This window comes from Antechinus flavipes, chromosome 4 (genome assembly GCF_016432865.1).
Source record: "Antechinus flavipes isolate AdamAnt ecotype Samford, QLD, Australia chromosome 4, AdamAnt_v2, whole genome shotgun sequence".
Taxonomy (NCBI): domain Eukaryota; kingdom Metazoa; phylum Chordata; class Mammalia; order Dasyuromorphia; family Dasyuridae; genus Antechinus; species Antechinus flavipes.
The window spans coordinates 451,692,998-451,715,394 of NC_067401.1; the positions used below are offsets into that span (position 1 = coordinate 451,692,998).

At 50.1% G+C, this 22,397-nt stretch overlaps 1 protein-coding gene and 1 long non-coding RNA gene across 2 annotated transcripts; one reads left to right on the forward strand and one right to left on the reverse strand.

The window, feature by feature from the left end:
* Window positions 1-425: 425 nt before the first annotated feature.
* On the reverse strand, window positions 426-5,917 carry LOC127563132 (uncharacterized). The gene is made up of 3 exons (XR_007953899.1): window positions 5,681-5,917; window positions 1,783-2,094; window positions 426-1,600 (listed from the first exon to the last, which is right to left on the reverse strand). It is a non-coding gene; the product is annotated as an uncharacterized LOC127563132 (long non-coding RNA).
* A 60-nt stretch (window positions 5,918-5,977) lies between these two features.
* Window positions 5,978-16,067, forward strand: ASB17 (ankyrin repeat and SOCS box containing 17). Its single transcript, XM_051999395.1, has 3 exons — window positions 5,978-6,513; window positions 12,803-13,082; window positions 15,779-16,067. Exons 1-3 carry the CDS (start codon window positions 6,113-6,115, stop codon window positions 15,983-15,985), a joined length of 888 nt encoding a protein of 295 aa, XP_051855355.1. The 5' UTR covers window positions 5,978-6,112; the 3' UTR covers window positions 15,986-16,067.
* The last annotated feature ends 6,330 nt before the right edge of the window (window positions 16,068-22,397 follow it).

Below are 22,397 nucleotides of genomic sequence, written 5' to 3' on the forward strand. Positions count from 1 at the left end.
AGGAGAAGGAGGAGGGAGGAGGGAGGAGGGAGGAGGGAGGAGGGGGAGGAGGAGGAGGAGGAGGAGGAGGGCGGCGGCGCGGGGGAGGGGCGCCCCGGAGCGCCGAACGGGTCTCCTAAAGCCGGGCTCTAAGCTATAAGGGGGGGGGGGGGCAGGCTCCGCTTCCTCCGCGTCCAGGGAGAAAACGGGAGAGGGAAGAGGATTTTTACCTTAGTATAATGGGAATCATGGGAAGAGGAAGAGGAGGAGGGAGGAGAAGCAGCAGGAGGAGGAGGGGGAAGAGGAGAGGAAAGGGCACAAGAAGAGGAGGAGGAGAACGAGGAGGAGGAGGAGGGGAGGAAGGGGAGGAAACAAGGAAGAGGAGGTAAGGAGGGGGAAGAGAAAAGGAGGACGAGGAAGAGGAAGAGGAAGGAGAGGAAGAGGAGGAGGAGGAGGAGGAAGAAGAGGAAGAAGAGGAAGAACAGGAATAAGCTGGCCCTTCTGCCCACCATGGCAGCATGGGAAGTAGCCAGATGAGGAGGACTTCACTTCCGAAGGTCATGCAATGGCAAGCTGTAGAGTTGGGGGGACCTTTAATGCCTCGGCCTCCCCCCCCCCCAGCTCTGAGACATGAGACCCCAGCCCATTAGTCCCTTTGCTTCCTCCCTGAAGCCAAAGGGCCCCCCCCTGCCTGACAGGCCCCGGGAGCCCAGAATCTGGCTCCTCCTCTGGCAGGATCCCTGGCTGTGTCTTCAGGGAGCTGTCCAGCAAGGCCGGGTGGGCAGCCTCGCCCCCCCCCAAGGCCTCGCTTTGGGGGCTTTGCCCAGACCTCGTGGGTCAGCGGTCTCACCCGCCGCTCCCTGACGTGACGCTGAGCCGTGACTTCCACCCTGGGCCAGGTTAGCCCAGGTCTTCTCAGGAACCCCGGGCAGGGACGCCCCCCATGTCTCTGTGGGCTCGGAGGGGGCGAGTTCCCTCGCTGGGCGCCCAGCCCCTCCCAACCCTTCCTGACGATTCCTTCTGCGCCCGCGCTGGGCGGCTCTTTCAGCTCCATTAACGGGGGAAATGACAAGATCCGTCGGATTCGGGTCTCCAGAAGTCCTCCCCCGGCCCAGAAGCTCATGTTCACAGCAGGATTCGCCGAGTCACGGGGCAGCTGGATGGTGGCCCGGAGTCAGGGAGGCTCATCCTCCCAGCTCACATCTGGATCCTCCTGTCAGCGTGGCCTGGGCAAGACCCCAAGGGGGTGGGCCGCTCCAAGGCCACGATGAGATTCCCTTTGTTTGGGAGAGGACGCCCTTCTCAAGCTCTGTGGCTGCGTTTTGGACAATGGGGCCCAGAAGGATAAGCTGGCACTCTGCCCCAGGTGAGATGCCCAATTAAACTCCCCAGACCCGCAGTCACATCGTCCCTGGTCTTTTCCAGGCTCAGGGTCTTAGAAGATTTCTCATGCAGCTCAGAAGATTTAAAAAGACTAATGTGAGACTTACATTCACCTAAGCTGGAGGCTGAGCTCCCGAGTCACGGTGGCCATCGTCCTCCAGTAAGAACAATACTGCGCTAAGAACGACCAAGCTTTTCTGCATATGATAAATACTCAAATCGACGCCAAAGGACGGACCTATAAAGGAAGATGCGGAGAAAGAGCTGATAAACACAAGGGTGAGAGGTCTCACACCCCCCCCCCCATTCACATGTGAAACAGTGGCCTTCTCTAGTCGGGGAGGGAGAAAGAGAGGCAGTTCAGAACTTTAAATATAACCAAAAAATGCATCAAATTAAAAGTAAATTAAAAATAAGCACCTTCCTATTTTCCTCCTCATAGAAATGTTTCTCTCTGCGTTTTTAAAATTTCACTTTTGAGAGTCCACCCCTTCATCTGGACAGTCTTTCTGTATAGAAATTTAGCCCGGGGGATTCTGTTTATCCTTCAAAGAGCTCTTTGAAATCTGCTCTCCCAAAATCAAGAACGAGGTCAGACGTCAGACACCCAGCTTTCCTCGTCCATCACAATTATGAAATTGGAAATGCCAGAAGAGATAGATGGTCGCTGAGGTCCCTTCCAGCTGTAGATCTTGGATGCTCCCTGCCCCACAAGGCCATGTCGGGGAAACCCTACGGAAAGTGTGTGCAATAGAGAGATAAGGTGAAGAACTTACAGGAACGTGTGAATTCTTTTTCTGTGTTTTATTTTCATTATTTCTGGGTTTCCTCTATGACCTGTATCATATGTGCCGGCCCATATTTACTTAAGCCTTGGCCAGCTACAAACATATTTACTTAACCTGAGCTGATGACATTTATCGGTATTTGACATTTATTGATATTTAGTCCATTAGCTTGACCACTATCTGCTTGATTAAGCCTGAAGGCCTGATTTTGTTTCCTAGAAATCAGGTGATTTGGGGGAAACAAAAGAAACCTTCCATTCCAATCTCTCCAAATAACAACAACCAATTAGATGCCTCCCCCTCCCCTTCTCAACCCTCTTACTTGTGATGTCATCTCTTGTATAAGAGCTGTGTATCTTTACTACTACTTTAACCCTCCTCCCAGGAGCTTTCTCTTTCTTATCTCATGATGGGATGGCTCATCCTCTGGAGGTTTTAATAAACAACCTTTCTGCTTTCTACTGAGTGATCTCTGTAGTACTGAGTACTTTTGGGTAAGGGTCTTCTACATCCCACACAAAAGCAACAAGCCTAAAGCAAAGTCGTTATTAGCTTGTATGCATTTCCCTCCAATGGGTTTATAAGCTCATTAAGCCAGGAGATAATGCTCTTTTTTATCTTTGAATCCTATGTATCTGGCAGACAGGGGATATTTCATGTTTGATGTATTTAATTAACAGTAAATGGCCCAAAGTCATGTAGCTAGTTAATGCCCTAACTTTTCCTCTGACTCTGTCTTCATCAGGACCAATGATGACTCACCATATATGTCTTGTGTCGACTTAGCTCAACAGTTCTTAACTAGGGATCCCTGAATTTTGGAAGGGAAATGTCGATAATTGTATTTCGGTATAATTGGGACTCTTTGCTAATTCAGTTTCAATTGATCAAAGATGGACAGAAGCAGCTACACCCAAAGAAAGAACACTGGGAAATGAATATAAACTGCTTGCGTTTTTGTTTTTCTTCCTGGGTTATTTCTACCTTCTGAATCCAATTCTCCCTGTGCAACAAGAGAACTGTTTGGTTCTGCACACATATATTGTATCTAGGATATACTGTAACCTATTTAACATGTAAAGGACTGCTTGACATCTGGGGGAGGGGGTGGATGGAGGGAGGAGAAAAATCGGAACAGAAGTGAGTGCAAGGGATAATGTGAAAAATTACCCTGGCATGGGTTCTGGCAATAAAAAGTTATTTTAAAAAATTATAATTGGGACTCTTTGTTTCCTCTATGTATCTCCTGCACTCACACCCATTATTCTGGGAAGGGGCCAAATTGCCAAAGGAGTTAACGAGACAAAGACAGGGCGAACCCAGCGGGGCAGGTGAATAGGTCTCTCCTATTGTTGGGTGTTTGGCAGAGCACGCATGCAAGTGTTTGGAGTCCCCCCCCCCAGTTTGCTGATCTGTAATCTGGTTCCTTCATCTCTCACTTTTCAGCAAAGGAGTTCTGTGTCTAGTTTTCATTATTAAGACCTTATTTCTTATGCATAATGCATCATGGTACTTTTGTCAGGACACTAGGAAGGATTATCAAAATGAATTAAATTGAAATTATACTTGTCAAAACAAATGGAGAAAATTCATTTGATAATACGTATTTTAATTGGCTTCTGATGCTTTCTTATTTGCTTACTTGTTAGTTTTTAAAATTCTGTAATGAACCATGGGTATTTCCATCATTAGCATGAATTATCAAGGTCCTTCAGTAGTTTCGGGTATTTTCATAAAGCTATTGAATATATTTGCAGTCCTATTAAACACCTAATTACTTCATTGTGGAGGTTCAAATAAACACGTGAATCGGGAGCTACGGGGTATAGCACATGCTGCTGACAATTACTTCAAAATGGGAAGTCTAAGGTCCTCAGAGAGATAAATTCACCTGCCAAAAGTCCTTCTCTTTTTCCCTCCCATCCCCAAATGGGCAATGGCAGCGGATGGTCCCTAAGCACACCGAAGGCTCATCAGTGAATTCTTTTTGAAACACAACTTAAACTTGTATCTTCCTGCAGCTCCGACTGTGATTCCAGAAAGAGCAGCGGACAGGAAGCATCCTGGCAGGATCCCCTGCAAAGATCCCCAGGCTTTGCTTAATGATGGTATGTAAACATGGAACGTGATGGAAGAGACTCTCCAAACAACCCGATAAACACCGTTCTGCATCCACTTAGCTCTTTCGAGGATCTGATCCTAGGGCTGGGTATGGGTTATGTCCATGCTACTTTCTCAGGGAAAAGGAAAGAAGAAAGAAGTTCCCATTAGAACCGTAATGGATCCCCTGAAGCCACATTTATTGAAACGTGTACTATTTGAAACTATAATTAAGTAAAATATGGCAAATGGTTCAGTATGAGTTACAATAATGTGATCTCTTCAGGGACTCCTTATTGTCACTAATTGGGACCTGGCTGTGCTTAGCAGAAACTAATGCAGAATCCGTGGGCTGGCTAAATCAATAACTATCAGCCCTAACTCTAGCCGTCGTCAGTGCAGGAAAGGGGACCACATTCACCCGCTGTTCTCCCTAAGTGACAGGAAAAGAAACAATTCCGAGCTCTGAAGTCACTGCATGTCGCGGCGTGAGCACCTGACAAACTGACCGGCTGACCCTGGGCAGGGCCTAGACAGGACACTGAACGGAGGCTCCAAGGCCGCCCACTTTTACAACTTCTTCACACAACTGGCCGCTTGTGCCCACAACAACCCTGCCAAGTCGGCAGTGCGGGTCCGCTTTTCAGGTGGGTAAACTGATTCAGAAAGCGTAAAATGACTCCCCCATTTGTACTTGGCTCGGGTAAGGGGTAACGTTTGCACACACACAGATGCAGGTCTTCTGGCGACCCTCGATGTTTGCTCCGCCGTGAGTAACCAAGAACACAAAATCTCCCAGCTCTGGGCCCCCTAACGATGGAGCGACCACAAGCAGAGAGAAATGATCACACACCCTAACAACTGCCCACCGCGGTGGAGCTCCTTAAGGTGTTTAAAGACTTCTGATAAGCGAGGGAAGGCCAGTACTACTCCCCCCATTTTATAGATGAGGAAACTCAGGTCCTGAGAGACCAAATGACTTCTGAACCCAGTCTCCACACTCCAAAACCAAAGCAGCCTTCAAGCTCCTAAAAAATATATTACATACAGCTTCAAATTCAATTCTCTGCAATATTTTTAATTTAATTCTGTAGTAGAAGAGAAAGAGAAGGAGTAAAGAGGGAGAGAGAGAAGGAGGGAGGGAAGTAGAGATGGAAGGGAGAAAGAGAGAGGAGGAAAGGGAGGGAGAGACAGATGGAGGAAGAGAGAGGAAAGAAAGGAAGGAGAGAGAAGGGAAGAAGGGAGAGAGGGAAAGTGAATGGAGAGAAGAAGGGAGAGAGACAGAAACATTGAAATTCAGGGACAGAGAGAGACAGGAGGGAGAGAAGGGGAAAGAGGAAGTGATTTTGCCCCTTTGTGGGCAAAATTTCTGGAGAAAGGCAAAGATGAGCAAGTAGAAAGAGCTTTGAGGCAGCATTTTCTATTCCTACTCATGAAATCCAAGTGTGGGCTGCTCCGGGGCTCCAGTCCTGGCCTTAGTAAAAATGTGGTGGATCCTCTCTTTCGGGGGCCGCTGTTTCCAGGGCGCTCTTCTGGCACCCTTTGGGGAACCAGCTCCTGCTCCAGTGGGCAGCAGCCTCCCGGGTGCCCTGTGCCTGCTGCTTCCCTCCTCCTCCCTCCCAAACGGGTCGCTAGGACACACAACAATATCCCAAATTGCCCCCTGTGCTGATGTCAGGGCCGGCCATTGTGATGTCAGCCTGCCTTGCAGGGCCCGGGCCAGGCCATTTCCCTTGCTGCCGCGGGCCCTGGCATTTCAGATTTGTGGTACAAAGCCTACCACATTATCAAAGCATGTGACGCCCGGCTCGCACTATGACCTGCCGTAACCGTAGTCCTACGTCGCTGCCTCCCGAGTAGCGATGAGTAAATCTTCGAAGTTATGTCGTAAGACTTCTTGTCCGAGAAGCAACATATTCTGCAACCTCATCGACCGCATCGTGAAAAGACCGTCCCTGCAGTTCTTGGGCCAGTGGGGCTACCACTGCTACGAGCCCAGGATCTACAGGACCCTGGCCAAGATCCTCCGGTACGTCGACTTGGACGGCTTTGATGTGCTCCTCACAGATTACATCACCTTTGTGGAGAAATCAGGATATCGTTTCGAGCTGAATTTTAACCTTGAATTCACGGAAATATGTGTGAACACGATTCTGTACTGGGTCTTCGCGAGAAAAGGGAACCCCGACTTTGTGGAGCTGCTCCTGAAGAAGACCAAGGACTATGTTCAAGACAGGAGCTGCAACCTGGCCCTCATCTGGAGGTAACCCTTCCCCCTCTCCTTCTCCCTAAGGGCAACTTCAGGTGGGAACTCCGGCCCCCGAGACCCAAACGCAGCTTGCACCGACAGGCTAGAGGCTCTGCTCCATAACCCAGTGAGCGAGCGGAAAGCAGGCGTCGAACGACCCCTTCTGTGTGCCAGGCCCTACGCTAGATGCAGAGGCAAAGGGCTTGCATTCGGTCGGGGGAGACAACACGTATGTACGCGTATGATGGCAATTCAGATACTCAGAGATCATTTATAAAGGCCCCACTAAGTGACGGGGACCGTGTCAGGAGGGGGGGGAGGCAGAGACAGAACAGCCCCGGCCCCGGTGAGCTCGTGGAGTCCGCCGCCATAGAGCTACTAAACATGTAACATTATGAAACTCGGCGGCTCCCTGACAAGCAGGACCTGGTTACCCTGCCTCCTCCCCAGTTTCTAGGGCTCTCCCTCCCTGAAGAAACTTGGCAAGTTGGGGTTTGTTTGTAAAACAAAGAAGGAAATTCCTTAAAACACCAAAAGGGAGGGAGGGAAGGAAGGAGGAAGGAAAAGAAGGAAGAAGGGAGGGAGGCAGGGACCCAGGAGGGAGCTTTACCCCAAAGCTGGAGCAACAGAAATGCTGCTGGTGCCGAGTGCGGTTCTCCAGGGTTTGGCGGCTCTGGGACACCGTTAACCCCAAACTCCATTTTGCATGTGGGAACCTCCTTTTGTCCAACATTCCTATAAATATTCGCTGGGATCATGCGGAGGGGAGACAGATCTGGGGGGGGGGACTTCCCCTCTCCCCTTTTCTTCCCTCCTCCCCCCTCCCCTCTGCTGGAAAAGGCTTGGATATTAGATTAATGGCCAATGAAATCAAATTATTGCTGAGATTTCTGCCCAGAACAGAGATATACACTCTCCATTTTGGGTAGCGGTTTCCTACAGTTTTACTATTAACAGGTGTGTGTGTATGTGTATGTGTGTAAGTGAGTGTGTGTGCCCGGCAAGCTATCGCCTTCCCCAAGATTAAATTAGTCGTTTTACTGGCACTAAAGTGGTCAGACATTCTCCAAGAAAAGAATGGAGCTCTGGGCCCCGTGGGGAGCACTGCAAGGTTCTGGGTGGGGAGCACCGCAAGGTTCCCAGCTACTGGAAGGTTCCCCAGGTAGCCAAGGCTTTAAGGCGGATTTGAAGCCCCTCTCAGAGGCTGCTCTGAACAAGAGTCGCTGAACGGAGCTGAGACTGGTTGGGGGGGGGGGGCGACCTAGCGCCCTTTCCGAAGCTGCTTCTGCATTGCGGCCCCATCTCTAATCTTCAGGTCGGAAAAAACCCGTGAGGGTAAATCAGGATTTGATCATCATCCAATATTTGTATGGGGGGGGGACGGGACAGGAGGAGCCTTGCTGGGGGGGGCGGGGGGACGCCTGACAACGCGAGCAGCCCGATCCCCCGGCCTTCCTGGGCTGCGGGGGTCCCCCTGATTTGGCCCGAGGCCGCTCATGGGCCGGGAGCGATGGGCCGGGAGCAGCACCGTGGACAGAGCTCGGGCTCGTGGATAGTGCTCCGGCCTGTGGACAGTGCTCGGGGGCATTCCCCCGCTGGGCCCCGCCCTCCTCGCACGCAGGAGGGAACCCTCTCTTCTTCCGAGGCCCCCCTCCAGGCCCCCCTCCAGGCCCCCCCGCCAGGCCCCTCCTCGTTTCCCGCGTTCCTCCGCGCCTTCTTTGATGTTAACCTTATGAGTGTCTGGCACTTTCCCGTGTGCGCGCTCCCGGGCAGGCGGGTGATGAGGTAACGGAGCCCCTGGGCATGGAGTCAGGAGGACCTGGATTCAAATGCAGCCCCAGACGCCGGACAAGCTGTGTAACCTTGGGCGGTCCCCTCCCCCGTGTGCCTCAGTTTCCTAATCTGTCAAATGAGCCGGAGAAGGAAATGAGCCAGCCCCGTATCTTTGCCCAGAAAACCCCAAACGGCGCCAGAGAGAGTGGGGAGAAACCACGCCAAAGTGCCCTTAACTCCCCCGGAGTCGGTAAGCTCTAGGGCGGGGCCGGGCCGTCACTTACCCAAGGCCTGTGGGCTTAATTATCAGAAAAACCTTCCAGGTAAGTGGGCGGGGGATCTTGCCTGCGCCTCCTGAGGGAGTCCCTCGAGGGCTGCTCCCACCCTTGGGCCCCTTCCTAAGGAGAGCATCCGCCCGGGCTTTCAGGCCGGACCAAGCACTCCCCGGGTCTCCTTGGGAGCTGCACGGGCAGCGTTAGCGCGCTTCCACGGGGCCAAGCGCCGCCTATTCTTTGGCAAGGAGAGCATCCTATTCAATTGGATTCAGCGCGCATTTATCAGGCACCTGCTGTGTGTCAGGGGCTGTGGGTCAGGGGCTGTGAGGAGCAAAACAAGTCTCTGCCCTTAAACTGCTCCCATTCTGGGCAGAGAAGCAACAAATGCGCGTTTTGGCACAGAGTGGGCAAGGAAGGGGGCAAGGAAGGGGGCAAGGAAGGGGGCAAGGAAGGGGGCAAGGCTCCTTGCACTTGGGGGGGAAACCAGCTAAGACAAAAGCACCTGCATATACATGACGTGTGTCTGTGATGATTCCAAAAGGATCCAGTAAAGGGCCCACCGAGCTCGCCTCTGCTAAGTCCTGCGAACAGGGCGGTCCTCGCCCTTCGGACAAATTATGCCATCAAATAGAAGGTGATTTAGGCGGGGGAAGAACGGGGCTCGGAGCATCTCAAGCACGGCTGCCTGTCTGGCAAAGGCAGGAGAGGGATGGGCCGTGTGTTCGGAGAAAAGCAAATCCATCACCCAGGCTGCATTCCAGCAAACGTGGGACAAAGACCGCAGCAAGATTGCGACCAGTTTTAATTGTCCAATGGAGAAGTCTGTTTTTCCTGGCAGAAAGAGAGAGCCACGGGGGCTTCTTGAGAAGGAAGGTGACTTGGTCAAGTCTGTGCGTGAGAAATGTCAGTCGGACATGGTGTGGAGGCCGGAAGAGCAAATTGGAGGTTATTGTCATAGTCCAGGAGAGGGGGGGCAAAGGCCCCTATGTGCCCAGAGATGGGGGAGGGGTGAGAGAGTTGTGGGGTCAGGGGAGTGAGGAATCGGGGAGCAGCCCCAAGCTTTACAGCAAACAGCACGAGAAGGATGGGGGTGCTTTCTCTGGAAGCAGGAAAGTAAAGGGGGGCTCAGTTGTTGGAGAAAGGTCAGGGACACACAGTCAGGGACTGTCTTGAATAAGAACACCCATGGGACATCCAATAGAAGCTGTCCAAAAGGCAGCTGGAGATCCAGGCAGGAAGGTCAAGAAGGATGAGAAGCTGGATGATGGCCCCCGGGAAAGAGGCCCTGGGAGGTCTCTTCAGAGAGATGATCATTTGCGATCACCCAGAGAGTACCGAGAAAAGTCGGGGCTTGGTTCGAGGCCAGAGTTTGGGAGCAGACAAAGCTTGCTAACGTAGATCGCTCCACAGAGACCTGGGAAATGGCTCTATTGCCAAGAGGAGGCTTACGAGCAGCAGGGCCGAGCACAGCCCAGAAGGGCCCAGACAGAAATGACAGAGACACCTGGCGGACAGATGGGAAGAGAGTTGTGACAACCTGGGTGGGGGGGAAGGGTCAAACCCGCCAGATCCTTCCCGGGGCTGCTCTTTGGGGATACTGTTCCCGCTCTGCGTCCTTAGTCCAAATGAGGAAGCTCTGTGGATGAGGATCCTGAAGAGCACCTGCCTTCATCCCTTGGTGGGAGAAAAAGATGGATGGATCTGGCATCACTAGGCCGAGTTTGGGTACCGGCCTGGTCAGCTACTGGCCAGGGCGTGCTGGGGCCGGCTCGCCTTGGCAGCTGCGCACACGGCCTTCATCCCATCGGATCCTCTGGTGGGCAGCGGTCACCTGCAGCCACATCTCCACGTGGAAGATCAGAACCTTCTCTGCAGCCAGCGGAGGCGGAGGCAGAGGGCAGGCTGCCCAAGGCTCTTCCGGCCAGAGTGGGTCAGAAGTGGACCTTGATCCCAGACCTCTGCCCTTGAGGCTGACTCTCTATCTGAGCCCACCTGGGTAGGCCATTGTGTGTGTGGGGGGGTGACAAGTTCTCCTCTTTGCCACAGAGAATCCAGAAGGAACTGAACAAACAATTCTGAGAAGACAAAACTCCCCGGGAGGAGGAGCAGCTGAAACCGGCCTCATTGTGCTGGACGGTTCCTGAACCTACCAAAGCAACTTCCATGTTGGCCAAATACGTGGGGATAAAGAGACTTTGACTTTGACTCTCAGTAAAGCAAATCAGTGACCTCAAATCAAAGATGACACTCAGTGAATGGCCAGAGGACGAGCATGGCAGAGTGTGCCGGAGGCTCCATGGGCACCTGGCGTCAAGGCTGCCTTGGACCCTACCAGGGTGGGCACCCACACTGCGTCACCTGGGCTCCCAGCACTCCTGGGCAAGCTGATCTCTCCCCACGGATGGAACTTCTACCCCCTAATATAGCTTAGAAAGAAGCAAGAGATTGAGAGATGGTAGACAGCATGACAGACGGACACAGGCAGCCGGACCTAGATACAGACAGCTAACGGCAGGCAGGGAGAGATGGGGAGCCAGACATAGATAAACACAGGTAGAAATAGACAGACATGGAATGACAGGCAGACACATAGATACAGACAGATAGAGGAAGACAGACAGACATGAATAAATAAATGGATAGAGAGACAAAGAGACAGACAGGTAGACAGATGGATAGAGAAATAGAGAGAGTGATGGATGGATGGACAGATAGACAGCATATGGATAAAAGAGATGGATGGATAGATAGATGGATAGAGAAATAGATAAACATAGGTAGAAATAGATATGGGATGATAGAGACATAGATATAGACAGAGAGGAAGACAGATAGATGTGAATTAAAAAATGGATAGATAGATGGTTGGACAGAGAAATAGATGGATAGCTGGAGAGATGGATAGAGAAATAGATGGAGAGAGAGGGGGGATGGATGGATGGACAGATAGCCAGCAAATGGATAGAGAGATGGATAGCTAGAAGATGGATGGATAGAGAAATAGATAAACATAGGTAGAAATAGATAGACATGGAATGATAGAAATATATAGACAGATAGAGGAAGACAGATAGGCATGAATAGATAGATGGATAGATAGACGGATGGATAGGGAGATGGATAAATAGAGAGATAGATGAATAAAGAGATGGACAGATGGATACATAGAGAGATGGATAGATGGGTGGATGGATAGATAAGACAGACATACAGATAGATGGATAGAGAGAGGGATAATGGGTGGATAGATAGACAGGTGAATAGAGAAATCTGGATAGACAGAATAGATAAATATAGACAAAGATAGAGACATAGATATATGCAGGCAGAAAAACAGGTACACAGAATAATAGACATGGAATGATAGAGGAATAGATATAGACAGGCAGCTAAATATATAGACATAGATACAAAGATAAACATAATTAGCCATAGGTAGAAAGACAGACATAGATACAGGGCAGACAGAGAGATGTAAACAGAGACAGACAGATAAAAATAGGTAGACATAGATAGAGACATAGATATAGACCGATAGCTATAGAGATAGATAGACAAACAAGCAGGCAGAAACAGACAAACACACAAATCTGGGGGATCAGAAAAAGCCACAGATGCTCTGGTGGCCACTTAATCAGCTGTACACATGTTTTGTTAAAGACAAAATCAATGCAATAAGCTACAAAACAGTCTACTTCTCACCACTCTTTTCTCCTGTTGGAGAACCTGGTTTCCCAACAATATGGATTTTCCAACTATGGCATCATCACTAGTAATATTTATTCTTTACATATATTTATTTTTACTCTTAATCTCTATTTCATGGCTGTTCCATTTAGCCTCATCAGTTAATGTCGTAGAACATTTCTGAGATATCACATCCAGCAAGGAAAGGTAAAGCTAAAATAAGACTAGTCGTAACAAGACCATCATTGACAACAAGAGACAGTTATTACCTACATGTAATAACCTACACGTAAAGGGGTATGCTAGGTGCCGGGACACACAAAGACAAAAAGGAAACATGTCACTGCCCCCGCTGAGACTGACCAGTCAAGCCAACCAGACCTTCCTTGCTGCTGTTTGTCCCTTCCTAAGTATGTGGTGGTCATAATCGCCCCCCTCGATGTCTCCGGCCCAGGACCAGTGTCAGACAGACCAAACAGTCAAGACCGACCCCAGCTCTCCCTCTGTTTACATTGTGAGCCGATTTCTGGGACTCCCAGAGCCAACGTTCTCTCGATTTCTCTTTGCAGAACTTTCACCCCAGTGTACTGCCCAAGCCCACTGAGCGGTATCACGCCTTTACTTTATGTAGCCCAGACCAGGCAGTCGAACATCTTAAAAATACTGCTCCAGTATGGCATCCTAGAGAGAGAGAGAAAGCCCGTCAACATCGTGCTGACGATCCTGCTGTATCCTTCGAGAGTGAGGATAATGGTTGATCATGAACTAGTGGACATCCGGGAAGACGCCAAAACGTGCCTCGTGCTATGTTCCAGAGTGCTTTCGGTCATTCCAGTCAGGGAAATCGAGGTAAGCGAACTATTGTCCCCTCCGAGGGTGGCAGCCGCGGTGACAGGGAGAAGGGAACGGTCGGGTCTTAGCTTCCCATTAGGCCAAAAGCAAGTTAATTGCAAGAAATTCAATTTGCTCATTCAAATTAAAGGCAAATGAAAGGCTGAAATCTAAGCTGAAGAAGAACTAGGACTTGGCCACGTGTTTTTTTTTATTTTTTAACTTTCTAAATGTGGATGACAACATGCAAATCCAAAATCCACAGCGCCTTTTCAGAAAGTTACTAAGTAGACAGATGTCAGCTTTCTAGATAAGGTGTCATGATTGTACAAACACCTAACAGGTGTCCTTAAAATAAGCAAGGAACAAAACAAAAACAAACGCAGGTATATAAATCCCAACCAAAAGAAGAAAAACCAACTAACCCTTAATTTATATTTAGTGACTTTCACTAAGGGAGCTATGTGGTCTCCTTGGACATATCATAGTGATCTGATTATGGACCACCACCACCTTCCCACCTTCCCACCCCTACCCGCAAATCAGATTTCTATGAAAGGAAAATATTTCTATGTATATACCTACATTGTAATATGACTATTAATATGTACAATATGATCGTATGTAATATGTATGATCATATTATATAACTATTCATCATAACGTCTTTCCCCAAATTTGGTTTGCATGAATCCTGAGTGAATCCAGTCATCTATTGGTTATCCATCCATCCATCCATATGTGTCTTTGTATTATATATATATTTTTATATAATATATATAATCTTTATATGTCTATATGTACATGTACATAATTATATTTTATATAAGCATTTTATACTCTTTATATGTGTATGTGTACATGTTATGTATGTATTTGTATATAACCTTTATATGTATATATGTACATATATTACATATCTATGTGTGTACATAATAAAAAAGTGCACTGATTACAAGATTCATTTGGGATTGATATAAGCCAGATTTGGGGAAAGTGAAATTTATATTTGGACAATTCAGGAGTGATTAGGCATAAATTTATTTTAGAATCCCCAAATCTTTAAAAGGCAACTTCTGAATAAATTATTTGTTAAATTGAATATCTCTGTACCTTAGAGATCTAAAAAACATGATGCTAAAATACTATCTTGCCCCATTTGTTTCTGTGAACTAAATTAAGTTTGGATAAACTGGGGCTTCTACTAGGGAGCTGAGGCAATGTACACCATTTTCAGCAGAACAGCACATTTCTGTGCCAAATGTTCCACACCAACTAGCGGCAATGATCGGCGTGAGGAAACAAGCAGTGTTACTGGGTACTGCCATTTCCAGATGCAAACTACATACTTTCCCACAATGCAAGAGAGTCCCTCCTTCCTCTCCAGTGGAAGCCTCTAGACTCAAAAGCATCACAGCCCAATCCCACAAGTTTCATGAATGTGGATTGAGGGGTGGAGGGAATGACACCTTTATTTCAATGAATTTGGTTTCCTTTGCACATGCGCACGCACACACGCACGCACACACATGCACACATGCGCATACGCACACACATGCATACACTGCGCGCACACGCACACACATGCACACACGCACACACATACATATATATTTTTTATTCTTCATTAACAAACATTATGAGAAGGGATTCCCGGGCGTCACCAGGCTGCCAAAGGGGCCCAAGATGCATAGAAAAGGGCCAAGGACTCTTGCTCTAAAGGTCCTTGACTCCCTCTGTCTTTCTCACATAGCCACACCATAAAGACCAGGGGAGAGTGAAGGGGACAAGGACTTGGGCTGAGGGAGACATGAATTCCGCTGCCCTCACACACGTAGCAGGTGTGGGGGGTTCCATCGAGTCTTCTGACTAGCGGGTGCTTCCCTTGCTCATCCATAAAAGGGTTTGGGCTGGGTGGCTGCGAGGTCCCTTCTTGCCTAGATCCCTGAGAGGAAGAGCAGAGAGAGAACTCTCTCGGTGCTCCAGGCCATCCCTTAAGAGCTATGACTCCTAAGTCGCAGAGCCAGGGCCAGCCTACCCTGGGAAAGGGAGTGTCCTGACCCGGGAGTGCCCCACACAAATCCCTACCCTCTTCCTCTCCGCACAGGCACATGTCTGAATAAATACTTACTTCTGGAGACTCTGTACTGTGTAATTTGTTGCCTTCAGCTCTCCATGACTCTCCATAGCTCTGCTGCTCGGCCCATCTTGCCTTGCATCCCGCGCTGCACTATCCCTAAACTGAGCTGGAAAGAAGAAAAAGGGAGAGGACCCGCCTGCCTAGGGAGCACTCTGGCCTTTCTCAATGAGTACACAAGGTGCCTTTTACAGGGTGGCCCTTTCAGGTTCCCACCAGCCACAGTCAGCAGCTAACCACATGCCTGTTTGCGGGGCTTCCCTGACAAATTCATTTTCAGGACTCTCAACAAAAGGCTTTCCAGAATCGCATCTTTTAAAGGGGGCGGATATTCTGATTTGGAGTTCTGGTGGGACCTGGGGATACTCTGCTTTCTGGGGCCTCGGTTTTTTCATCTGCAAAATAGGAATGGCAAACAAGTGCCTTGAAGCTCGCGGGAGCACTCTGGCCCGTTAAGAATCCCAGAGAACAATGCCTGGAAGCAGGATCGTGCCCGTCCCCCCGGTTCTGTATTGTGAGTGATAAAGAATCGTCTAAATGTTTCAAGTAAAATCCTATTTATTTCTCTTCTTCCCAGGCACAGCTGAGCTTGGGAAGGCGGCCGATTGTTTCCAATTGGTTAGATTATATCCCTTCAACGAGATACAAAGATCCATGCGAACTCTTACATCTTTGTAGACTGACCATCAGAGCTCAGCTCCTAAGCAACAATATGCTCCCCAATGGAATATTTTCACTTCTCATTCCTGTTCGGCTACAGAACTACCTGAATTTAGAAAGCTAATAACTTCTTTATCCCTAATTCCTCGAGGATGATCGCCCTTTGTATGCTTCAGAAGTTAATAAACTACTGTATTAACTTCACATTTCTACCTCAATGAATATTTCATTTGACCATCGCCCTCTTTCCTTATCCGGGATCCGAATGTAGAAGGTGCTTAATAAATGCCTGTTGAATGGATGAAATAAGTGTCGGTGGCAGATACTTTTGTCATACGCTCTCGTGGGAACCAGACTCCGGCTCAGAGGATCCGAGCCCAAGCACCAGGTTTGGGGATCCTCCACGGCAAGTCATTCCCTTCCCCGGGCTGCGGGCAGGAGGGGCGCGGCTCTGGGCCTAAGGGTCCAGGGCACAACAAAGGGCAAACCCGAGCCCGTCCCGCAGGTATCACTCTCCTCAGCGTCCTCTCTCTCCTGCCCTCTCAGGAAACACATTGTCAATAAACGTTTATTAGGCACCTCCTGTGTGCCAAGCACCGTGCTAAGGACTGGGAATTTTAAAAACAGCAAATAATCATTCCTGCCTCCGGGGACTCATACTCTAGTGAGGGGAAAGACAAGCAAACAAGACACCCAAGCTCTGGCCAGAATAAACAGGAAGTAAATAAAGGAGGGAAGGCCCAAGAATGAAGTGAGGGAGGGGCTTAGGGAGAAGGTGGGGTTTTAGTTGGGATTTAAAGGAAGCCAGGGAGGTCAGGGGGGCAGTGCTCCAGGATTGGGGGGTACCAGAGAGAAGGCCCGGAGCTGAGAGACAAAGGCTTGTTTCTGGAATGACCAGGTGGCTTGGAGAAAGCCAGATTATAAGGGTTTGTACTCTCTCTCTCCTCTGGCTTCTCTTTATCTCCGTCTCTGTCTGTCTCCATCTCTGTGTTTCTCTTTTTCTATTTCTCTGTCTCACTGTCTCTCGCCATCTCTGATTATCAGCTTATCTCTGTCTCTCTGTCTCTGCCTCTTTGTCTCTGTCTCTGTCTCTATGTCTGTTTTTATTTCTATGCAGTCTTTCTCTGTTGCTGTCTTCATCTCTCTGTGTCTATTTGTCTTCGTTTCTGTCTCCATCTCTGTGTGTTTCTATTTCTCTGTTTCTTCCTTTCTGTCTCCGTTTCTCAGTATGTGCGTGTTTCTGTCTGTGTGTCTGCATGTGTGTATGTATGTGTGTGTGAGTGTGTTTGTGTGTGTATTTGTGTGTGTTTGGGTGTGTATTTCTGTGTGTGTGTGTGTGTGTTTGGGTGGGTGTCTGTATGTGTGTTTGGGCGTCTGTGTGTCTGCATGTGTGTATGTATGTGTGTGTGTGAGTGTGTTTGTGTGTGTATTTGTGTGTGTTTGGGTGTGTATTTCTGTGTGTGTGTGTGTGTGTGTATGTGTGTGTTTGGGTGTGTGTGTGTGTTTGGGTGTGTATTTCTCGGTGTGTGTGGGTGTGTTTCTGTGTGTGTGTGTTTGGGTGGGTGTGTGTGTCTGTGTGTTTGGGTGTGTATTTCTTTGTGTGTCTGTGTGTTTGGGTGTGTTTCTGTGTGTGTGTGTTTTTGGGTGGGTGGGTGTGTGCACACGGACCCCCACGGGCCTCTACAGAAGCCCACAGAACCTTTTCAGAAAACTTTAAGTTCCGACCCGACACCCAGGATTACAAAAGCCCAGACTGGCCAGAACCGCAAGGGCTCACGAGTCCGTGGCCTCCCGGTCGGGGGCGGAGCCGCTGACCAGGGTCACGCGAGCCTCCCGAGGGCTCCTCCAGACCCACTGGGAAAGGCCGGGGACGGACAGGCTCGCAGGGCTAGGCCCAGGGCCACGGGCGGCCATTGCGTTTGCTTCTAGCGGCCCCGCGGCCCGGGCCCGGCCGCCCAGCTGGAACGCGGAGCCCGCCAGCGCCCCCAGGGAGGGGCCGCGAAGCGCCGAGGATCCCGGGCGCGGCGCTCCCCGAACTTAGAGCCTGGCTGCCTCGGGTCCCAGGGGACAGGACAGACTCCACGGCTGTCCCTGACGGAGGCGCCCGCGCAGCGGGAGCGGCGGGATCCCCACCGGGGCCTCCCGGCAGCGTCCTGCCCCCCCGGACTGCTTCGGGTCGCCGCAGCCTCCCGGGCGGCCCCCTCGGAGACCGGCCCAAGGCGCCAGAGAAACCGGAACCGGCAGCGGGCGCGGTTAATCTCCCCCCCTCCCCCATCTACTCCTTGCTCAGCTCCCCGGAGCCGGGGCGCGTCAGCTTTGGGTCCTCGGTGAAAAGTCCGTGTTCCCCCTCCCCCAAGGCCTCAGACCCCAGATCTCGGAGGGGACGGAAGGCCCCAGTGATAATGCAGAAGGGCCAGACCCTCCCGAATTACCGGCACCGGGCAGACGGGGCACGCGAGGCTGGCGCGGGCGGACCCCCGGGCTGTCACCCTAGCAGACCCGCTCGGCCCCAGGCGGCCCTCGGGGGGGGGGGGGGGGGCCGGAGAGGGGCGCCCCCTGCTGGACACGTCGGGGCGGCCCCGCTCGGAGACCGGCCCAAGGCGCCAGAGAAACCGCTAACCAGCAGCGGGCGCGGTTAATCTCCTCCCCCTCCCCCATCTACTCCTTGCTCAGCTCCCCGGAGCCTCGGAGCCCAAACTGGGCGCGTCAGCTTTGGGTCCTCGGTGAAAAGTCCGTGTTCCCCCTCCCCCAAGGCCTCAGACCCCAGATCTCGGAGGGGACGGAACGGCCCCAGTGGTAACGCAGAAGGGCCAGACCCTCCCGAATTACCGGCACCGGGCAGATGGGGCACGCGAGGCTGGCGCGGGCGGACCCCCGGGCTGTCACCCCAGCGGACCCGCTCGGCCCCAGGCAGCCCCGGGGGGGTCGGGGGGAGGGGGCCCGCGGCCGGAGAGGGGCGCCCCCTGCCGGACACGTCGGGGCGGCCCCGCGGCTAAGGGGCGGCTGCCCCCGGAGGCCGGCAGGGGGCCTTCCCTGTGGCCGACCTGGGACACGAAGCGTATTCGGTTCTCCGGGATCCTCTGAACTATTTTGTTCTTTCCTTTTGACTTCTGAGCTCCAGCCTCTCTTCGTCCCCCATAACCCTCCCTCCCTCCCCAAGACGGCAACGATTGGACGAGTGAAGGACAGAAGGAAGGAGGGAGGGAAGGAGAGAAAGAGGGAGGGAGGGAAGGAGGGAGACAGGGAGGAAGGAAAAGGAAGAAAGGAAGGGAGGAGGAAAGGAAGGAAGAAAATCAGTCTCAATCCGCACTCAGATCTCCCCGGTGTCTCTGGAGCCCTTTTTCATCTCAGGTCCTGGTATTAAACTGCCAGGTCTTCCACAGGTGATCGCCAACGCCACACTGACTTACTGTCCCCAACGATCTCCCAGCTCTTGGCTCTTCTCACTCCCGTTTGCCTCAGCTCATGGAGGCCTTGAGCTCCCCGCTCATCCCTTCCCATAGCACAGTAGCGTTCCCGCGCAGTCCCGGCTCATCCCACCTCTCCGCGGCTGGCGGGCCTCCCTTCCATTTCCAGTTCTTTGCCACCACAAAAAGAGCTGCCACAAACATTTCTCTTTATATAGATCTGCTTCCTTTTTATGTCTTTGAGGACAAATACAGTTTTATAGCCTCTGGGGGATGGTTCCAGATTGTTTCCCAGAATGATCGGCCAGTTCACTACTCCACCAACAATTCACTAATAGCTCTTTCCCCCACATTCAGTATTTGTCCTTTGTGAGGTGGAACTTCAGAACTGTTTTAATTTGCCTTTTCCTCAAACATAGTGATTAATAGTAATTTTCATGTGACTGCAGATAGCTTTGATTTCTTCTTCCACAACCCGGCTGTTCGTATCCTTTGGTCATTTATTAATTAGAAATGGCTTTTGGCTTTTTTTTAAAATTTGACTCAGTTGGCAATGTCTTTGAAAAAAAGGTTTTTATCAGGAAAAAACTCTCTGTAAAACCTTTTGACATGACTTCACCATCTATAGTACCTTGATCAAGGAGACATTTTGCTTTTGCTACAAGCGAAACCAGGCCAAGTCCACCAACCCTTACACGGCGGGCCTGGGCGGAATGCGGCAGACGGCTCCCGTCTCACTTTTGCCGCTGTGCCCTCTGCACTTCAGCTGCAACATAACAGAGACGCCGCTCGGGCCTTCACTTCCACTCCGGTCAAGTTTTCTTTCCCAGTTGCTCATTTCTCTATTTCTTCACTGAGAATAGCTCTGCCTGCCTTGGGGCCAGGCTTTTTGCGATGCTGTTTGTGGAGTTGGTTCTGAGCAGTCTGCAAGGCTATCCTGGGAGAGTTGGGGTCGCCGCTGGCCTTTTCCCAGGAAGGGCCCCTGCTCCTCTGCTGCCACAAGTAATAGCGCTCCGGAGCCCCCCGCTCCATGTGACCAAACACAAGCACAACTGCGACCCGGGACTGTTTATAGACAATAGAGTTGCCCATCAGTGCCCGCTGCACCCGGTGACAGTAAGGGGTTCCCAATCTTCTGGCCAGCTCTGGGCTGAGAGCTCCTGAGCCCCATCCCTCTGGTGGGCTCATGTTCCAGCTCTCTCCTATGGACCTCTTCAGTTGTCTTCCTGCGGCATTTGTTGGCTCACTGCTCCAAAACTGGATTGACTCAGAGGGGAATGTGTCCCTCCTTTCGAGCTCCACCCTTTCCCCTAATCTTTAATGGTGACCACCCTTTCTCTGTCATCTAAATGGTGATTTCCAGGAATATTTCATTTGCCAGGTCAGGTATAGCACTGCCCAGGAGGCACTTTGAGCCCAGGAGGCAGACAGTAAGTGGCGACTGGATCCCATGGTGGGTTTCCCTTGTGGGGGGAGTGGAAAGAGCACTGGCCAGTGGCAGGAGACGGCCTCCACTGTCTCCTACTAGAGTGACTCCCTCATCTAAACATGAGGGCCTTGGGAGCCTTCTCTGCAAAATAACAGCTGGGAGAACCCCTTCAGCTCAAGAAGCTTTTCCTTCTGGATCCCACGTTTCTGACCCGGTGCCAGTGTACTTCATCATAGCCCAGCTCAGGAAAGGCACGGTGCTATCCTGGGCATTTTACATTTGTCTCCCTTTCTACCTGCTCTCCTCCTGGATTAAGAAGGTGCCAGAGAAGCAGAGGCAAGATGGTGGAGAGGTCTTTCAGCTCTTCCTGGCTTTGTGCAGAATCAACACCGGATCAAGCCTCTGAATAGGTTTTGGAGGGACAGACCCCATAAGTAACAAATTTAACAAGTGCAACAAATCTCTAGCAGAAGTTTTGGAAGAACTTCAGAAAAGGACTGTTTCAATTGGGCATGGGGAGGTTGGTCAGGTGCAGGCGATGATGCCTTCCAGCCAAGGAAATCTATCAGGAGACTCTGAGCCAAAATATAGCAGTCCTGGCTACTCTGTTCTGGTTCAGAAGCCAGTGGATCAGCAGACTAGTTGTGAGACCACCAACACAACTACAAAAGGCAAATAGTGAGCCCCTGAATCCCAGTATAATGTGAGACGTGGCCAGGCCCACCCAGCATGGAAAGGAAGGCAGCAGTACCAACTCCAGGGCAGTATGAAGTTACTGTCACCTGGAAGGGAAGCTTTGCCCTAAGAGCAGACCTCAATCTTTAAAAATGAGCAAAAAAACAAAGAACTCTGACCATAAATAGCTTTTATGGAGTCAAAGAAGACCAGACCTCAAATCCTAAGGACACTACAGGCCAAATGTCTTGGAAGAATTCACAAAGGATCTTAAAAGAGAGTTAGAAGAAAAATGGGGAAAGGAAATGAGAGCTCTGGAAAAGAAAACACAGAAATTATCTGAAGAAAATCACTCCTTAAAGAACAGTTTTGGTGAAATGGAAAATGAAATCAACTCCCTGAAAAACAATTTCTGAAATGAAAAAAAATCCAATGTTCAATTAGCCAAATGCAAAAGAGATTAAAAAAAGCTAACTGGGAGAAAATAATTTTAATTAAATGGAAGCAAATGACTCATTGAGATATGAAGAATCAAACAAAACCAAAGAAATGAAAAAAATAGAAGAAAATATAAAATACCTCATCGAAAAATAACTGACCTGAAAAAGAGATCCAAGACAGATAATCTAAGAATTATTGGACTCCCTTAAAAGCATGATGAATAAAGAGCCTAGAGAACATCTTTCATCTCTAATAAAAAGAAAAACAGACAATTGCCTTCAGCTTTTGGGTTGTTTTTGCAATGGCAGATATGGAATTCCACAACAAATACTCTGGAAAGGGTCTTGTAGAATTGTGTTAATCCCAAATGAAAACTGAGAAATTGATACTTAGCACAATTGATACTCCCATTGTCCCTACTCACTTATTTTCCCTCCCTAACTCTCCTTGTCCTTTCCTTATTGTCCTTTTGCCAATTTTCCTAAGAGGTCACCATATTTTAAAAGACCACTGGCTGACAGAAATTTGTCTGAAGACCAAATTCTTTTTTCTGGATAACTGCTTTAGAAATGTCTATACCAAGA

Bases quoted from the DNA above. Each gene is read 5' to 3' on its own strand.
- ASB17 (XM_051999395.1), top strand. From the start codon at position 6,113: ATGAGTAAATCTTCGAAGTTATGTCGTAAGACTTCTTGTCCGAGAAGC. The intron at 6,514-12,802 runs GTAACCCTTCCC...TTCTCTTTGCAG, and splicing joins AACCTGGCCCTCATCTGGAG to AACTTTCACCCCAGTGTACT. The intron at 13,083-15,778 runs GTAAGCGAACTA...TCTTCTTCCCAG, and splicing joins TTCCAGTCAGGGAAATCGAG to GCACAGCTGAGCTTGGGAAG.